The sequence below is a fragment of the Choristoneura fumiferana genome, chromosome 3, assembly GCF_025370935.1.
Source record: "Choristoneura fumiferana chromosome 3, NRCan_CFum_1, whole genome shotgun sequence".
In the NCBI taxonomy this organism is placed as follows: Eukaryota; Metazoa; Arthropoda; class Insecta; order Lepidoptera; family Tortricidae; genus Choristoneura; species Choristoneura fumiferana.
Window position 1 is genome coordinate 13,177,398 of NC_133474.1, and position 21,053 is coordinate 13,198,450.

A 21,053-nucleotide genomic window follows, 5' to 3' on the forward strand; every position below is an offset into this window, starting at 1 on the left:
AAAGCACTGAACCCTATTTCATTGCTATACCTACCTACATACTGTAAGTACTGATGTCACACTAAGTGCTAGATTTTTTATACATTCTTGATTCTAGCATATGGCACGCTTGGTCTACTTCGATAATATGTACGTGGCATAACTGTTTCACAACTATACGATTGTTTATTTTTCCTATTTTGGAAACGTTTTTTGTTTCATACATCTGCTAAATTCAGTGTCGTCACGTGTCTCCGATAGATTGTCAGTGATCGTGTTCGCGTAATAACAAAAACGCCGCCTGTAACGTATTGTTGTTTTCAGCTCGGGTATTGAAGCTAACCCAACCGTGTTCTACCGGCTGATGCCCGGATCAACGGCCCAGACTAACAAATTCCACACATTCTATTTGCAACAAAGGGCCGATAATGGATTTACTTGGGCGGACATAAAAGTTAATCATCCGTTAGACTATGAGAGCATCAAGGAATACAATCTCACGATACGAGTGGAGGTAGGTTGTTTGATGCCTATTTTTTTACATAAACAAAAGATAAGCTCTGCTGTGGAATTTAGACTTCAAAGGGTCGATTGAAAATAAATATAATAAAATTCCATGTAATTCCTTTTAATTCAAGTTATGCAAGCAATATGTATGTAGGTATGTAAACTCTTTATTGTACAAAATAAGTAAACAAACACAATATCTTTGCACGAAAAAAGTTTTGATTGAACATAATTGTATCCAAGTTTAAATTCAATTTCAGCAATACGTTAATAAGTCGTACATTTGTATTTTTTGATGCAGCGCTCTCTACCGATCTGAGGTTCAAATTCTGATCTAATCTAATCAGTCACATTACTTACCTAAGAAACTCCCTTAAGAATACGTACAATCATCGCCAGATGGCGTCGGTAGTATTCTAATTCCTGTAAAAGATGGCGCTTTAATCAAAGGTCCATTTTCCGATTCACTTTGTTTTTTTAGAACAACGGGGCTCAACAATTGGCTTCGGAGGCGACAGTCTACATCATGCTGGAAGATGTCAACGACGAGATACCATTATTCACGGAACGAGAGCAAGAAACAGTGCTGGAAGGGGAGCCCATTGGGACGAAGGTCACGCAAGTCAACGCAATCGACAAGGATGGCACGTTTCCTAACAATCAGGTAAAATCCATCCCACCTTATTTTTGACTCTATGACTATAATTTATAGTAAAAAATGGAGATCGATAATAAACTATGATTGTCACGGCTGTCACAATTTACGCGGTTGCTGAATTTATTGCGTCTAGGCAAGCTATGTCGCGCAGAAGACTCTTACAGATTAACCCGTTTTTTTTTCTATACTGGAGGCAGAAAAATCAGATGTTTAAAACAAATTGAAACGATGACAAACCGTCGTACATACGTTTATGATGAACTTTTTATCTTTAGTTCTCTCTTACTTTGATCATAGTAACTCATCCTAATTTTAGTATGAAAAGCAGTGACCAGTGAGCGGGTTAATAATAATTATAAATTAACACATTTGAACTAGGTGTTCGCTAATTTGATGTAATGAGTAATGAGCGAAATTAGATAAATAAACAAAAGCAATTATATCGTTTTACTTAATCGAATGAACAAACATAAAATGCCCTGCAGAAATACTTAATCAACGTAAAGCTCAATACATTTATATCGTTAGAAAAGCACGTACTCGTAAACCCGCCACAAGTAGGTAAGTATTTCATTTATTTGAGCAAGTTAACGACTTCCCAGGTATTGGCTTAGTAAATGGGATATTTATTGACATACCTAGTACCCGCACATGTGGGTAACTTAATTTCCCCGGGATTAGGTATGTTTCGACCGATGCCCGTTCTGTAATCAGTTTTGCTCTCATTTAGCGTCCCTTTTAGTCGAGGCTATTCCTGAAAGCTGGCTGGATTTATAAACCTGAATCCGTTGAGACCAAATTATCTCTCCAATATCTCATTCTACCGTACATTTGAATTTGCACGTCACACTAAATCTAATAGCAGTAAACCAATTTCTTGAACCAGTATCCCTAGGTGTTATAGGAGTAAATGTGAATTAAATACTGATAAATACCTACCTAGTACATAAAAAAGCCGTGGTGGCCTAGTGGTTTGACCTATCGCCTCTCAAGCAGAGGGTCGTTGGTTCAAATCCCGGCTCGCACCTCTGAGTTTTTCGAAATTCATGTGCGGAATTACATTTGAAATTTACCACGAGCTTTGCAGTGAAGTAAAACATCGTGAGGAAACCGGCACTAACCTGCGAAGCAATTCAATGGTGCGTGTGAAGTTCCCAATCCGCACTGGGCCCGCGTGGTAACTATGGCCCAAGCCCTCTTGTTCTGAGAGGAGGCCTGTGCCCAGCAGTGGGACGTATATAGGCTGGGATGGGAAATACCTAGTAACGAATCAGCAACTTCCTATGAAAATGCTAATAAATAATTCAAATTCGCAAGGAGGTGTTATGAAAAACATTACAAACCCCCAGAAAGTAGGCACATATTTAAGCAAACCTGCGAAGCAATTCAATGGGGTGTGTGAAGTTCCTAATCCGCACTGGGCCCGCATGGGAACAACGGTCCAAGCTCTCTCATTCTAAGACAAAGTCAGTGCCTAGCAGTGGGACATGATGATCATGACATATTTGAGGTCGCGATGCTGATTGCAGTAATAAATTTTGCCATCTCTAACATCCACATTGTATGTAATGCAATGTTCTGAAAATGAAACACATGATTATCACAAAATCAGTCCAGAATATTTCGTCCAGTAGTCGTTTAGGTTCGAATAAATAAGGCAAAGGTTATTCATTAAAAAAAATCCGTTCAAGGTCCGTCTTTTCTTTGATGCCTAATACTTACTTTGAACATTGGCTAGTTATAATAAAAAATTCCAACCACTATTTAATATTCTTGATAACATTTTAACACCGGCTTAAATATTCTGGTTTGAATTTTTGATACCTCGTAAAAGTTGTATCCCCTACTGTATGTTTTTATATTATGTGTGTGTTTAGATTCGCCAGAGATGGTCACGATTCTTTCATGCAGTGCCTCTATACCAATTTTACTGCCATTTAAACGCACATGTATCCCCTACTGTATGTTTTTATATTATGTGTGTTTAGATTCGCCAGAGATGGTCACGATTCTTTCATGCAGTGCCTCTATACCAATTTTACTGCCATTTAAACGCACATGTGACGTTTGTGATCCCTACAGACTTCTCGGGACAAGTGACCGGCACAAACTTGACTAATGTCACTAGTCTTCTTGCTCTTCTACTCTAGACGTTGAATAGGTACATGAAGTTAGCGTCTCGTAACTAAATGACTACGTTTCTTTTATGTATTTCTAATATTAATAGTGCCTTGGGATTTTTTGAAATTGAGATGCCAATTGCTCAGATTGGCTATTATGTCCTGAAAGAGTCGACTCCTTTATCAAACGTATTATTAAGGGAACAGAGAGTTGTATTGTATTGATAGATTTTCGATACAGTTTTTCCTCTCGTTGTTGAATGTGTTATTGATTTGTTATTACTATGTGAAAGGAAGGTAACAAGTGAAGCAATAATAATAGGCAACAATGAAAAATAGAGTGGAAAAATGTGTTAGGGAATTATTCGTAAAGCTCCAAAATATTATGTACCTACGAGCACATATTCGATTGTACGGTAGTTAGGTACCGTAGATATATTTGTTACGGGATTTAGACCGTGATTATCTTTAATTCCGTCACAAATATATCTAGTATAAATAACCGTAAATCATTAACAACTTTTAGTATGCTGCACATTTAAGTATCTACTTACTCGATGTTTTAAGTTCCGGGAGCTATTATAATATTTAAGAAAATCGCGAAAGTTTAAAACTTATTATCTTATATATTCTTTATAAGCAAGCTCAAGTTAGATGGGCTAAGTTGGTCAATGGCCGACCTGCCGTACGTATAGCTCGGTAATTGCATATTTTGATGGCGTTGCTAGTGGAAAAATACGTTCTATAAAATATTACGAACACTACTGGTCACCTCCACTGGCCAAGTGCGAGTCGGGGTTTCGCGGAAATTAAAAAGTCAGCAATAATAAATCTGTACTTACTACAATATACCTAGCCTAGGTAGGTACATGAGTGAAAACATTGTTTTTTGTCGGGATGATGATTTTCAGATATTTTTCATATTTACGTTGTGGGGCCTTACATGTAGAACTTCGTAATTCTTTGTCCGCGGGAATTAATTACACTATATGGTTTAATTTTAAAATCCGTATGCGTCGATGAATACTTACGTCGTGGAAGACATTATTTTCATCAGCATAACAAAATATGTAATTGTATAAGTTTAAAGCCATTATTTAACTTGCGAATTGACATAAAATGCGCATTGCAGTTTCGTAGAATAGTTTGTGGAATGTATATTTTTGTGAGGCCACGGTTGCAATTTGTTCGGCCTATAATTTCGCGGGCGCGAGGGAATAAAAATGCAATTTTCACCCGTTGCGATTGCACTTTGGATTGGTGTGCGATTGTGAATTATTAAATACATTGCCTTCGTTTAGCTGTCGCTTTTTGTTTTATTGTAAACACGAGAAAAACCTCCAAGTGATGTATAAATATTTGTATTTTATAATAAATTAAGATTATATATAATATACACGGTGTTATTTTTGATATCCGTTAATTTTAAAGGGACAATCTACAGGTCAAATGAAGTTAATTTCTCTAAGATATTAGTGACCTAACTCTTACTGTTTAAAAGATAATCAAGTGTTAAGATAATTAATTATTAGCAGTAAAACAGCGTAAAGTCCTTAATTTAAGAATTTTTTTTGAAAGTCCATGACTAAGCCGTGTTTAATTCACACATATTTAGCAAAAGTTAGTTAAATATGTGGATTTTTTTAATGCCTCTTTCATGTGTCACGTCAATGTCACTAGTCAAGTTTGTTTATTTTACAATTTCACAATAAACAATTAATGTAAAGCTATTTCGCGAAAAAGTAATTATCAGGTAATTCATATCAATGAATTGAGTCGTCTGCCGAAGTTGACTAGATCCTCAGTGGAGAAGCTCACAAAGATTTGGAAGGACCGCAGAATAACCAGGAACACAAAAGTTCGGATAATGAGATGCCTAGTATTTCCAATCTTTCTTTATGGAGCTGAGACGTGGACGCTGAGGAAACAGGACCGTCGCAAAATTGACGCTCTGGAAATGTGGTGTTGGAGACGCCTGCTCAGAATCCCGTGGACTGCGCACCGCACCAACGTTTCGATCCTTAAAGAGCTTAACATTAAAGAGAGATTATCGTCAACTGTGCAAATACGAATCCTCAAGTTCTTTGGACACATCACCCGTAATGAGGACTCCATGGAACGGCTTGTGGTGCAGGGGAAAGTCGAGGGCAAAAGATCTCGCGGACGCTCTCCGACACGGTGGACGGACCTCATCAAATCTGTGACGCACTCTAATATAAACGATTGCTCCCACTCTGCCAGACATCGGGCTACTTGGCGACGCGTCGCGACAGCAGCAGTGGCACAGGAATCGATCGACCAAAGCATGACCACGACCACTCTGTCAAGAGTGAACGACTAAGAAGAAGCCGAAGTTAACGAATATCAAAGGTGTATAAAAGACTCTTAGAGGACGCTGTTTTGCCTTAGTGTGTTAACCCTGAATAATTTGTATTGTAAAATGACAATGAGTTTTTTTTTATTCGACTGGATGGCAAATGAGCAAGTGGTCTCCTGATGGTAAGAGATCGCCACCGCCCATAAACATCTGCAACACCAGAGCTATTGCAGATGCGTTGCCACCTAGAGGCCTAAGATGGGATACCTCAAGTGCCAGTAATTTCACCGGCTGTCTTACTCCCCACGCCGAAACACAACAGTGCAAGCACTCACTTTGACTCAGTATTGCAAAACATATTAGCTGGACTTACTTATCTGGACGCTGAATATCCCGAAAACTGTAGTCAAAAGTTTTTGAAACCTTTAACAATATTACAATTTGTAGGTACAGCTGTTTTTTTAACATAAGCAACCACATTTGCATGAACAAAAAAACATTCGCGTTAATTAAATATTTAATTTAATGAAGTAATCAACTTAAATTAACGTATCTCCATAAAAAGGCAGCCTTTACGAGATAACTCCTGTCAACAACTCCGGAGCACAATAATAAAATATAGGTCACAATCATTTCATATTCCTCTTCGCAGTAATTTTCGCTGCGGATCCGTTTCAAGCTGATAATCGAAAACAGAGAGATCATATTCCGGATTACTGTGAGTCCGTTTAATCTCTGAAAAACAAACCTCAAATCAAACCAGACAAGGTATAGTTGGATTAATACATTCCATCAAGTATCTGGATTCATTGGTTTCAAACCTTTTGTTGTTAAATATTATAGGTATTATCTATAACTAAACCCCGTTATCTAACGCTTAGTTTGGGGGCAGGCTAAAGTAGTGATGTTGCTTCACGTAAATAAGTAGTTGATTCATATTTACTTATAAAGAGTTAGTTGTCAAAATAAAATTCTTCTTTTGTGAAGAAATAAGAAGTATTTTATCTTTAAAATCATAAAACCTTTTTCATGTTTTCTATTTTTTTTTAATCTATAGGTTTCTTTGACATACATTATTTATTTTGTCAATCATTCGTAGTATTTTTAAATGAATTTGTACAAGCAGGCGACGAAGTTTGACTTCCTATAATTTCGGAAAAATATTGTTAATTTATTACATTATTATGAATACATTTTATTTTATCTTTCATTTGATAATAATTTAAAAAAAATCACTATAGTAGAGCTGTGTTAAGTATGAATCAGATATTTTGATTATGTAAGTGAGTGAGTAAATCAACTTAATTTTTTATCGATTTTGATTATGGAAACCGCCCCATCACTTGCCCCCAAACTGAGCGTTAGATAACGGGGTTTATCTATAACGAGCAACTAAAGAAAACCGTAGTAGCCTAGACGTTTGGCCTATGGTTTCTTAAGCAGTGGACCGTCGGTTAAACCCTTGGATTTTCGAAATTCATGCGCGAAATTTCATTACAAATATACCACGAGCTTTACAGTGAAGGAAAACATCGTCTGCACAAATCTGCAAAACAATTCAATGGAGAGTATGAAGTTCCCAATCCACATTGGGCCTGAATGGGAACTACGGACAAAGCCTCTTATTCTGAGACAAAGCCTGTGCCCAGCAGCCTAAGAAATTTCATATAAATCCATTCAGCGCTTTAAGTGTGAAGACGTACCAGACAGACAGACGGAATTACTTTCGCGTTTATTATAATATTCGGAAAGATTAGTTAGGACGATCGCAACAACTGTCAGGGATGATTCAGGTTAATTTAATACATGATTTGCGGGCCCAATTTAATGCATCAGATAACGTAGGTACTAACTTTTATTAAAATATACATCCAAATTAACGATATTAACCACAATCAAAATCGACTATCAGTAAAAAGCGACCAGTTGACATTAGTTCCAGAGGCCCTTTTGAGCTGTGGGACTTCTCATTTATCGACTTACAATATTCATATCATATCGATACATTATAGAACACAAAATATATAAGAAGATTAAAAGTAGAGGTAAACAACAGGCGGTCTTATCGCTAAAGAGCCATCTCTTTCAGATAAATTTTGAGTAGTTGAAAATGTGAAATAGAGATATGCAACCAACCGAAAAAAATGACGTTTCGAAATTTAATCCACGCGATATAATCTGTTTAAATTTGTTTTTATTTAAATGAGTAATAATCAAGGAGCGGAATTCTCATAGCAAAAATCAAATGTCACGAGGGATTGACCATTGTGTTTTATCGACTATTCCAGTTATCGTTTTTTCGCATGCTACCGAATTTAACATTATTCTGTAACATTTGACCTCTTTGATAAGCCACTTGCATCTCTTTATTAAATAAATTACGTCACGCTGCATTTGACATTTGATGTCGTTTGAGTTTTCATAAGTATTATTTTATTAGGTTCCCGTGCGTGGTAACCAAAATGGTTAATCGTAAAAGAAAAACGATTAACAAATGGAAAAAGTAATATCCTTCTCTTAATTTTAAATTATTCTCTTACTTCTCTTAGTTTAGGTAAATGGTGACAATGTAGAGAAAATAATGACAATTCTTTGTTATTACAGACAAGATGAAGAAAATATAATAAATTAGTACGGATATAGATTTCGATTCTGTTATTATAAATGAAGGTTAATCTATCCTCAGTTACACTGTTTATCATTTCTGTTTCGGTTTTTTGTTTAAATTGTAACAAACACACAGGTCAATTTTTTTTGGTAGCCTATAGTGTCCCACTGCAGGACAAAAACATCCCCATTACAGGTCTAATTTCATTACCTAAAACATATCGTGCTAACTGACAATTAAACATCGACAGTCGATAAAACACAATGGCCAATCCCTCTTGACATTTGATTTTTGCTATGAAAATTCCGCTTCTTGGTAATAATCACAAAAACCTAAGAAGATATTATTATAATTCCTATTTAAAATTTTCACAAAGTTGATATCTAAAGGTTATCTCGAAGATATCGCTCTTTAGCTATAAGACCGCCTGTTGTTTACCTCTACTTTTAATATTCTTTAATCTCTCGTGTTCTATAATGTATCGATATAATATGAATATTGGAAGTCGATAAATGAGAAGTCTCTATGACAGCTGAAAAGTGCCACGAGAATTCTGGTAGTTACAAATCACCGCACCAGTAATAAATGAAAATACAAGTTCCTGATCGCGGAATACCATGCAGTAAGTAATGTATGTAATAAATGGGGTTTCAATTGTTTCCGATTGGTAATTCTAACTAGTTAGCACGAAGCCTAAGATCGTGCTCGAATTACGACTGGTGCTTCTGTGTATTCATCCGTTTAAATAATAGTTAAGAGCACCTGTTGAGTACATAAAGTGATTTACTTAAGCTTAGAACGACTGTAACTGCGCTTAGAACCCGGAATCTTAGTTTCAGTACCAGCAGATATAGTTCAGGGTTATATTGTTCCTGACCATCTGCTATTATAGTAATATTCCAATACGTTCGTGATGGAAATTATATGCAAAGCAGCCTTCAACCCATCGGCGTTTATGCGAAACTACCGTATAGCAAATGGTACTATGAATATAAGGAAAGTACCGAATTATTTAATCGCTATGTAAGTTCCTCCTAGGTTATAAAATAATGGCATTTTATCACGATTTTCGAATAACTCCACCAAGAAAAAGAAAACCTGTTCTGCAAGGATATACCTATTTCACAATTATTATTTGGAGTCGTTTTACTTACCCAAGTGTTTTTGTGATACTTTGGTATCACATCAGAAATCAGAACGTTGTAAACAGAATTGTTTTCGTCGTAAAATTACGACTTTTACGAGTTGCTAAAGCCATATTGATTTTCCTTGATTCCTTATACCTCGTGAAACACTCATGACATCACACCCCATTTATCAAAAAAACATTAAATTAAAAAAAACAAAAAACCCGACTGCCGAATTACCCATTACTGAGAGTTTTTGAGCGTCACAATTTAAATGGGTCCCGACTGTTGAACTTTAAATTAGCTACCAAACAGAGTTCTAGACCACTAGACTTATTTTATTCCTTTTAGTTTTGGCAGTCGGGTTTTTTGATTTTTTTAATTTAATGTTTTATTTTACACTTTTTCAATATTTATGTGATAATAGGTAGATTAAAAGTATTATAACCAGTATATATTTAAAATGGGCTAATTATTAGCTTTCATTTGATACCCATATTGTTACAATACAAAATATATTTTTTTCATTCCTCCGCCATATTGAAATCTTACATAGCCTATGTCACTCCGACAGTTAGGACGAATCCAGTGATACCTCATATGTTAAAATCCGTCTAGCCGAAAAACATAACCCTCCTTCCGGCAGTCGGGTAAAAAGGTGGTTTTATTATACAATACGGGAATTCTGAGCCATCTACTACTGTGCATAATTAAGCCAAGTGATACATATTCGTAGTAAATATTGCCAATAAACATGATTGGCATTAAACGGTGACATTAAGAACAGCATGCCAATTGCCAACCCAACAACCCTATGTTGTGACTGTACAGTCTGTGCATGAACATTTTTATGTTACCTGGGCTGTGAAAAAATTTAGATATATATATATATATATATATATATATATATATATATATATATATATTATATATTACATTTACATAAAACTGGACCGTGATTGACCCCTATCCCACCTGATGATTAAGTGCTGACGACACCCTGCTGTCACCTCCATTGCTACTGACATAAAATTTAAGATATCAACTATTGGGACAGCGACGAGCACTCGTACGTTTACCTTAACTATTTTCATTAAAAAAAAATATACAATAAAAAAACGCCAGCCAATGGAACAACTAATTTAATGTAATTATATCAATTATTCTCGTATCAACTTTCGTACTTATAAAACAGCTTCAAACATGCTATCGTATTTGTACCAATTAAAGTCGTACAAGAAAAGCTTGTTACAATCAACGCAATCAGAATCACTAGAATATCATCAGAAACATACTATTAATTATCAAGAACGTCGGAATTTCATTCGGAAGGGAATTTTGTTATTAAATTAATCGATGTCGCTTTGATGCTTTGTAGATTGGGCAAATGTTTCCTCTGGGAACCGTTCTGCGCACAGTTTGCGAATGCTAATATTTCCAATTAAGTACCTTCACGTCACCTGTGGTGATTTTATATTTAAAGCTTAAGTGGCTGCTTTACTCTAAGATTTACTGAAAAACCATTTCGCGTCTGTAAATTATTCAAACTTGTAGTACTAGTAGTAGGTAACTGAACTATTTTGTCTTGATTAGATACTTAAACATTAGGGAAAGCTTTAAGACGGGAAGACAAAGTGACTTTGATATTATTCACTGAACACAGCGCATGCACTTACAGAGAAGGAATTAAGTTGATTTGTTTCTTATTTGTTAAACGACTTCAAAAATGGAGGTTATCAATTCGTTTTTTTTTTTGTTTTTGTTACTCAGTACTGCGTCATTATGAACCGATTTGTTTTTTTTTGCGTTTGTCTAGGAAAGCTTTCAATTAGGTCCCATAGGCACCAAATCCGAATCTGATGATTGGATCCTAAGGAAATCGAGGGAACTCTTCAAATATTGTAGGGACACCTATGGTAATTTTGATATATTTAGTAGTAACTCGTGCATTGGCTCTTGAAAATCATCGTTTGGTGAAGTGGAGCTGATGATGAAGACCACAGTTGACCATCGGAGTTACTACTCAATAAGAAGTTTTTTACGGGTTGAATTTTAATTACTTTAACACAGTTGCTAAGCAATTTATGCTCCTCGTAATGCATATGGTAAAACGGGTGGTGTAGCACCAGGTTTCAGTTCAATTTTTGGTAATATTTTTTTTTTTGTTATAAATAAAGGCGACCGAATTGTTCAAAAAACCAATAACGACAATCTCTCTTGCTATAAATAAAAGTCATAACGATCCATACTAATATTATAAATGCGAAAGTGTGTGTGTTTGTATGTTTGTCCGTCTTTCACGTCGAAACGGAGCGACGAATCGACTTGATTTTTATCCCTACTTACTATCCCGGCTACTTTTTATCCCGGAAAAATGCACAGTCCCCAAAGGAACAGCGCGCGATAATCGAATTCCAAGCGGGCAAAGCCGCGGGCCCCGGCTACTTTTTATCCCGGAAAAATGCACAGTCCCCAAAGGAACAGCGCGCGATAATCGAATTCCAAGCGGGCAAAGCCGCGGGCAGAAGCTAGTTATTTTTATAAGTGTAAAGGTTACCGCTAGTTCCTCGGGGATTCATTATTAAGGAGTGCTGGTGCTTCACCACCCGTTCCATTTCACCACATGCGTTACGTAGAGCCTAAATTGCTTAGCAACTATGTTAAAGTAATTGAAATTCAACCCGTGAAATACTTGTTACGGGGCACACTGAAATGATCGGGAATAAGAAAAACCACATGCACGGTATAGCTAAATTGTATCTTATTGTTTTTCGAAGTATTCTCCGTTCAACTTAATGCACTTTTTCATTTGTGCAAACCAATCATTAAAACAGTAATTCCAGTCTGAAGTTGATGTTGACAAAATGGCTGATTTGTACGCTTCCACAGCTGCTTCGGGGTCTTCAAACCGTTGACTGCGTAATAAATCTTTCATTCTAGGGAATGTAAAGAAATCGTTTGGGCTCAGGTCAGGACTGTACGGGGGATGGCTCATCAGCTCAACGTTTTCCTGCTTCAAAAAAACATTTGTCTTCCGAGCCGTATGGAAGCTCGCATTATCGTGATGTAAGATGATGCGACGTTTCGGGCTATTTTTTCAGAGTTCGGCTATCATTTCTGGAAAACAAATCGTGATATACCACTCAGCGGTAACCGTTCTGCGTTCCTGTAAAGGAATTGTAGCAACATGCCCCTTTTTCAAGACAAACGTAGCGACCATTTTCTTTGACACGCTGCGGGAGCGAACCGCTTTCGTTGGTTTGACCTCGTCGTCGAAGACCCAAACTGCTGACTGATGTTTTCTTTCAGGTTCGTATGAATAAATCCATGATTCGTCACCCGAGACGATATTATAAACGGCATTAGACTTCCCTCCGTTGAAGCGTTGCAGAGTATTCCGGCACCAATCTACACGAGCCGCCTTTTGCTCTTCGGACAAATTGTGGGGAACCCAGCGGGAAACTAGCTTTCTTACACACAGCTCATTATGTAATATCGACTGAATTGCAGCCATTCCGATACTGATAACAGCCCGAATCTGCTCGTATGTCACATGACGGTCATCTAATATAATAGCTCGCACAGCTGCGATGTTTTTAAGCGTGACCGCTGTTCTTGGTCGAGAGCCTGCAGAAGGAACAGTGCTGAGTGACACATGACCGCGTCGGAACTCGGCATACCAGCTGTATATTGTCGTTTGACTCGGTGCTTGAACATCATAAATCGAAACAAGTTCGCTGAGACATTTATCTTGAGATACTTAAGCCGCGACAAAAATTGTGATAAATTATGGCACGGAAATGTTCACGCGTGAGCTCCATTTCTGTTAACGACGTGTCAACTTCAAACCAACATAGTTTTTGTTTTTAAACATTTTTTTTTATTGTTTGAATGTCATTAAGATTCTAAGAGGCCAGTATTCAAATTCTAGAAAAGGTTTTATTGTAACTCAATCCGAAATATTCTATTCCCGATCATTTCAGTGTGCCCCTTGATGGTCAACTGTGGTTTTCGTCATCAGTTCCACTTCACCAAATGATGATTTTCAAGAGCAAATGCACGAGCTACTACTAAATACATCAAAATAGCCATAGGTGACCCTACAACATTTGAAGAGTTCCCTGGATTTCCTTAAAATTCAATGATCAGATCCTGATTTGGTGCTTATGGGACCTAATTATAAGCATTACTAGACGAACGCAAAAAAAAATATAACGCTTCATAAATGACCGAGTTCTGAGGTCACAAACAAAAAAAAATTTAACCGAATTGATAATCTCCTCCTTTTTTGAAGTCGGTTAACAAAGTAACTGCCTACCGACCAAAATAAAAAAATAAGTTTCTGTTACCTATTTCTGTAAATTAATTTTCTCGTCAAATTGCTGTTTTAAATGTTGCCTATTTTGACCGAAAAATAACACAACTCTTAACTGAAACCAACAATAATTGATAAAATTAAACACTAGCAGCTTTCCTGTTAGTTTCTTTTCTAAGTAACTATATACGAGTACGATTCCAAAATAAATAATTATCCGCTTTGGCCTTTTCCTGAATCTGGGGGCACGGCAGTGCCCCCGCCAAGTCGAGCAAAACAAAAACAAAGGCACGGCCGTACCATACTTTTCTCGAAGCCATTCAGGCTATTTTCAACATCAACACTTTTTTTAAAAACATTTTTTTTATTTAACCGTAACATTTACGTAAATGAGACAGCAAAAGAATCCTGTTGTACTTAATTGTGCTTGAATTCTAGACCTCCAGACGCGGCTGTATAATCAATCTAATTCCACAAGACGGAGCTACAGTGGCTCAGACGTTTTATTATTCATACGAATGTTGCTCATCTCTCAATTGAAACATCCATCGTCTCTGTTTGGCCGCTTTTGATATGAAATACATAAACTGTTAATATTTTGTTAGACGTAAATTAGTGCTAGTTATTTTCCGGTCCGGTTTCCGGATTGCGAAATCATTATGTTGTATGCACGTACGTGTAACACAATATTTTAGACTATCGTGGTCATTACTAATTAAACGACTTAAAAAAAGGAGGAGGTTATCTATTCGGTTGTATTTTTTTTCTTTATTTTTCTTTTATGTTTGTTACTTCAGAACTCCGTCATTTATGAACTGATTTGAATTTTTTTTAGGAATGCTTTTAATTAGGTCCAATAAGCACCAAATCAGGATCCGATGATTGGATCCTAAGGAAATCGAGGGAACTCTTCAAATGTTGTAGGGACACCTATGGTAATTTTGATTTATTTAGTAGTAACTTGTGCATTTGCTCTTGAAAATCATCATTTGGTGAAGTGGAACTGATGATGAAGATCACATTTGACCATTGGAGTTACTACTCAACAACAAGTATTTCATGGGTTGAATTTCAATTACTAAAACACAGTTGCTAAGCAATTTATGCTCCTCGTAATGCATATGGTGAAATGGAATGGGTTTCGAAGCACCAGGACTTCTCAATAAAGAAAGTCTCTGCATCGGAAAAAGCAATCTTTTGTAAAAGGTGACGAGCAATTGACATGAAACTATTGTATCTTACATTATTTACACTAAAAACGGTGAAAAAATATATTTTATAACAAAAAAATTTAACCGACTACAAAAACCATGAAATTTAATTTTCTACCAGTCTGAAGTCGGTGCCTCAGCACGAGCCAGCAGGAGTGATTGAAGCCCAATATGTAGTGCGTAGGTGAGGTAGGCGAATATAGGTCCACTCCTGCTGGCTCGTGATGAGGCGCCGACTTCAGACTGGTAGAAAATTATTTTCATGGTTTTTGTAGTCGGTTCAATTTTTTGTTATTTTATGAATTTAATTCATTTCATTTTTGATCCCTGAAAATCGCATAGTTCCCGCGGGATAGCGTTAAACGAATTCTTTCCAGATGTAGTCGCGGGCAACAGTCAGTCGTTATTTCTTCGTCAAATATGGTGATGGAAAAGAAGTATATAGGACTCCCTATTTAAATCGTATTTTATTTTCTTAGAAAATAATTTTGGGGACTATAAACATTTGGAGAGGGCTTGTCTCAAGCGGTCTTCGGACTTTGTCTTGGCGAAATTGCCTTGAAGAAAAGCGACGTCAAGCTGTCACGTTCTGGGTGGAAATTCTTGTAAGGAAAATGTTGCAGGAGTATAAAACGATTTACTACGATTTACTATTTTTAGGGTGAAGTAGGTACCTGCTGACTGACTAGTTATAACCGTAAGAACAAATCCTATGCCTTAAACCAACTTATGGGCTTTCGTTTTATATGTATAAGTTTGAAGAGCAAGATCCACTTCAAGTTGCCAGTGCAACTAAATATAGATTACTTGCGAAACTTAATAGTGCTACGAGGTTCGCTTTAAGAGTTCATACGAAGTAAGAGCTCTCAAAAACTTACATAATAATGCAGGCATTATTATTCCACTTGTTGAAATATGGGATCTGAAACTTTTATACTACTCGTTCTCGTATCTGCTTAATTTAAAAGGCTCACTATCATAATTTCAATACTAATCTTCTGAGTTTGTAAACAAGTCTGTACTTATCTGAAAATCTGAATCAATTAAGTTGCTCAAAATAGATCTATGTAAAGAAACTTCTTATCTGCGAAGATCAGTTATTGTTGTTCTTCATTATGTCTAGTTTTGGCTTGGTTTTTGCTGTCTTTTAGACGTTTTACCTACTTGTCACTATATTTTTAAACCATTTTTTAATTTCATTTGCCTTTTAACCTTTTCTATAGGGATTCGCGCTGTCATCGTCCATCCACCATTACCTACATTACCTCTTATATTTCGTTTTGTAGTTTTTTACCGTACAACGGCAAAACCTACTGGACACTGTCAAAATTGACCTCCAATGGACAGAGCCATAAAAAAAAACAGTAACAACCTCGACTGTGGCGGAATCATAAAAAAACTGATGGAGCCATCTTTGCTTAAAATTTAATTGAATTGAAACAGTGATATCGATCATTAGGAAAATTCAACGATACGTCCGTGCTATTGTTTTCAGTGATAGCAAATAAACACGCTCTCAGTTGATTCACGGCTAATCTTGTTCGTAGGTGTACTACTACATCGTGGATTCACCGCGCAACGAAGGCAAGGACTTCTTCGAGATCAGCATGCAGACTGGCGAGATCTTCACCAAAGTGGTGTTCGACAGAGAGAAGCAAGGCGCCTACGCTCTAGAGGTGGAGGCCCGCGACGGGGCGCCCTCGGCCCGCCCTAATTCTGACAACCAGCCTAACTCAGGTCAGTCTCTACCTTCATTATTGTCAGCTTATGGTAATGGAACGGACCCTAGAATGTGAAATTTCGGACTTTATTAGCATTTACTTTTATTGACTTGATCAGTTCGCAAAAAAGCGGTGTTTTTATAGACGGACGGTCCGTTACGTCATTAATTTCAGGATTACGGAACCAATAAAAGGAGCATCCTCAAAATTCAAACAAACAATCGTCACATTCAATTAAACAAACAAGGAACCCTTCTAGCTTCGCCATTCCATCCGCAGCTTTACTTATAGAGACTGCTTGTGTTAAAAGCTGTAATTTTGCTTTTTAACTACGCTTACAAGGTGGTATATAAGTAAAAAAAATATTTTAGGTTATCTCTCCTATATCTCGCCTTTGCCCAGCAGTGGGACACTATATAGGCTACTTAAAAAAAACTCTTCTACTCCTAAAGTGTTTTTATAGTTCACTAGCTGCTGCCCGCGACTCCGTCCGCGTAGAAGTATGAAAAATAGTTTACATCCTCAGACCTACCGAATATACACAAAAAAAAACATAAAAGTCGGTCAAGTCGTTTTATAGGAGTTTGGTCACAAACACTGTGACACGAGAATTTTATACATTAGAAGGTTCAAGTAATTTAATTAGTTCAATGTTTCAAACGAGACATTCATTCAATCACGGTACCTATCATTCGACGCAAACATCTCTATTGTTGGGTAAGTTCTCTTAATTTAAAGTTGATAGAAGTTTGCCGTCGTATTTGTGTTGTCAGATTTGTTAGGTTGGGTTAGTGCGGTTTATGTATCTAGGAGATTCTGTCCCTCCACTTACGTTGATTCCGCAAGCCTTTGGAAGTATATAACCCTTCATGTTTACACTCTTATACACGTTCTCGTTCCATACAAGTACTATTGAACTTTTTTTTCACGTAAGATTCTCGACGAGGCTTTTAATCTTTCCAAATGCTTTATGAGTACCCTAAAGATGTACGCCTTTACCTTCATATGCACTCAATAGTGGGTAATGGAGAGTGGTGGGAAATGAATTCATGTTGATTCTGAATCGACAAAATTGTGCTATGTAGGATTTCCTTCCGTACATCCCGTCTTATTTTGTGTTATTTACCTACAAATTTGTATAATAAATAAATAAATAAAGTTGTACGATTTACCAGTGCTACCTCGATATCAATGTAGAGAATCTAAAACGTACCTTCGAAAGCAAACAAAGAGGATGAAACTCGAATCGAAGTTCGAAATTTGGTACCTATAGAATTTGTAAATATGCTAAAGTATCATTACCGTGTGAGTGAAACAGCCGGCGTGGTGTACCTAATGCGGGAAAGCTTTCAGAAATAAAAGGTGCGATTCACGTGCGCAGACGTTAGGCAAGCGGCGAGCGCGGTCGTCGGCCTAATCACTGCCACCGTCCGCATTTAAATGACTTTTTCTCTCTTAAATATTTCCTAACTTCGAAAGTTTCGAGGCCTGTCGACCTCCTTTCTGAAAATAAGCCGTTCCACTTGCGCGGCTATACTTGTAGGCATCGTGTCGAGCTGCCGATCGACCCTTTCTCGCGTGTAAATTGACATGTGCGTAGGTATCTCATATTTCAGTGTTTTCTCGCGTGGGTGCGGTGGACCCGCGGGACGGAATTGATTGTATCGGGATGTCTGACACGATAAATTGTCCGTTTTCGTCGAGAAGTCTGTTAGGCGGGCAGGTTGCCGTATCGTGTCATCGTAAATCAAGCAGCGGCATAATCAGCCGCCGCTTTGGGCTCTAATCCGGTTTAAGCTCTTCATCCCTATATCTGTCTCACGTGCACAATAGCGAACCTAATCCTGCTCACTGCTTAACTCTACAATACACAATTTCCTTGATGTATCGCGAATACTAATGCTGTTCGTGCAATTCTATAAAATAGCAAACTACTTCTCGATCGTAAATTTATATTGTTATCTTTGTTTACGTGCTGCGAATAGAGGATGCATCTGCGGCTTTCGTTGATATGTGGTTTCATAAATTGTTGAACTATGAATGTGATATCTAATTCTAGTTCATAATCATAAGGTATATCGCGAATGTTTTCTATTGTTTACCTATTTTAAATAGGTGAAATTTCTTAATAGTTGAATGTGGATTCGCTCGCAAATGTTGTTGGCCACGTAGCAATTTCGGCATATTGGGGTGCAGTCGGTTGCGGCGCGGCGTGAACGTGGCGCGTTGCGCGTGAGTCGCATACTGATTGTGCCGCACGCGTGAGCTGCCGCTCCAAATGCTGATATTATCTCAAAACTTTTGTGCTAATTAGTCACATGATTACGTACAGAGACGTCGGGATTATTAAGTTCTGCGTGACGGGAACTTACCACGTTTTCAGTTCGTTGATTCTTGTTAATTCAAACCCGATTATCGTCTTTGAATCCGGTTTTTACCGGTTTCAATAGAGAGAGCTAAAAACATTTTATTAGTCACTCATTTTCATCATTCGTAAAATTATAAATACGTATAGGCAATCCATACTAATATTATAAATGCGAAAGTGTGTGTGTTTGAATGTTTGTCCGTTTTTCACGTCGCAATGGGGCGACGGATCGACGTGTTTTTTGGCATAGAGATAGTTTATGGGCGAGAGAGTGACATAGGCTACTTTTTATCCCGGAAAAATTCACAGTTCCCGAGGGAACAGCGCGCGATAACCAAATTCCACGCGGGCGAAGCCGCGGGCAAAAACTAGTATCAATCATATGTAGAATACTCGATATACTTGAAATTCTATATCAAAGCATATATCATATCTATGCCATATTGTTTTCAAAGGGTTTTAAACATCGGCCGCTTGGCTATTTTTCTGCAATATCCGAGTGAGATGAAAACCAATATTACACGGATTTCCCTAGTACATATAGGTTCAGCGAAATTGGCTTTGAAATGCACTTAGGCAGTGGACAGGACAACGTCATATATAGTCCCGAAATACAGGCTGACTCTAGTTTTCGGGGAATAGCTCTAGGCTCACGAATCAGGTTCACTGTCGTTTATTTAACATGAAATTGGACAAGCGATTAAATCATACAATTTGACGAGTAGAGGCTGATAGCAGAGGCGCTAAGCACCGGTCGCGAGCTTAATTAATCAATACACGAGCACGTAGCAATGGACATGGACAACCTCGCCTATCCAATAGTCATCGGTCATCTCTTGCTATTGATCATGATCCCATTGACACGCCTCTGCAGCTCTGTTAGTGTCATATAAATAATAATAATAATAATGTTTATTGACAAATAGTTACATTGTTAATAGTTATAACATGAGATAAATTGTCTTACGTGTGACGTGATAATTCGACCTTAAAGTACTACTAAAAGCGTTTAACGTACTATTTACCACTCCAACGGTATTAAAATTAAGCCTAAAAAACCACGTGTTATTTTTGATTTCCGTTAACTTCAAGGGAACATGCAACTTGGTGAAATTAACTTCATTTGACATGAAGTTAACTTGTCCAAAACACCAGAGGCCTCACTCTTTCTGTTTAAATATAATCAAAAATGAAGATAATGTTTTTTAAAGTCCTCAACAAATGTGTTTTTGGTTCACACAGTATATTTAACAGAAGACGTATTTATTTTGTCTCTCTTATGTATCACGTCAATTTCACTCGTCAAGTTTGAAAGTTTTATTGTACTTCGACCTTTAAAAATGGTTGTAAAGTTATAATATGTATAAAAAACAATCGTTTCTCCCGAAATTTTTTTTTTTTAATTTGGCTAAAAAGTTAATTACTACTAGTTTCTATCAACAAAGTGAGCCATCTATCGGTGTTCAGGGAAATCAAGAGAAACACGGTGTAGAAATATAACGTTAGCAAACATTCTCTGAATTGTAAACAACAGACACAGCAACATTGTTACAAACGTATTATTAGTAGAGATGAATACTCCCATGAATTATTCACGAAATTATAAAACACGGAAGATGGCGTGAAGCGAAAAACAATGAATCCAATCATAATGAGAGCAAGCGTTACGAGTCATCGCGGCGCCCGCGCCCGGTCAATGGGGCACGATGAACACGACAGCGGGAGCGGGAGCGGGAGCGATTTTACATACGAGTAGCACACCTTCATAACAGCCAGCATTATTGCTCAGGATGGGCTCACATTTGACTCATTTTAACGTATCGTATCTCCATCGCCTAGCACCGACGAGCATCATGATCGTTAGTTTGGACGCTAAATACGCAATCATGCAAAACGCCGTATCTGATTTAAGCGTCCTTCCATACTAAAGCTCATGCATGATACTCGGCAGTGCTATGAAGATACGACAGGCTAAAATTAGAACCCTTAGAGGCACTGCGTTTGCCTACTTATTCTAGATACGAACCCCCTATGCCAACACGTGTTAATTGTAGAAAACATACTAAAAACGTGCGTTAGAAACCGGCTCGCTGTTCAATAAATGGTAGGCGTAGTGAGTCGC

The 21,053-nt window shown here is 37.3% G+C and overlaps 1 protein-coding gene across 12 annotated transcripts in view; it reads left to right on the top strand.

The window, feature by feature from the left end:
- Window positions 1-21,053, top strand: part of CadN (neural cadherin) — a 409,301-nt gene that overhangs the window by 93,527 nt on the left and 294,721 nt on the right. For all 12 annotated transcript variants that reach the window (XM_074085732.1, XM_074085734.1, XM_074085729.1 and 9 more), the window contains 3 exons: window positions 304-493; window positions 968-1,150; window positions 16,390-16,579. In XM_074085732.1, coding sequence (XP_073941833.1) covers window positions 304-493; window positions 968-1,150; window positions 16,390-16,579 — 563 coding nt within the window. The remainder of the gene's footprint in view (window positions 1-303; window positions 494-967; window positions 1,151-16,389; window positions 16,580-21,053) is intronic.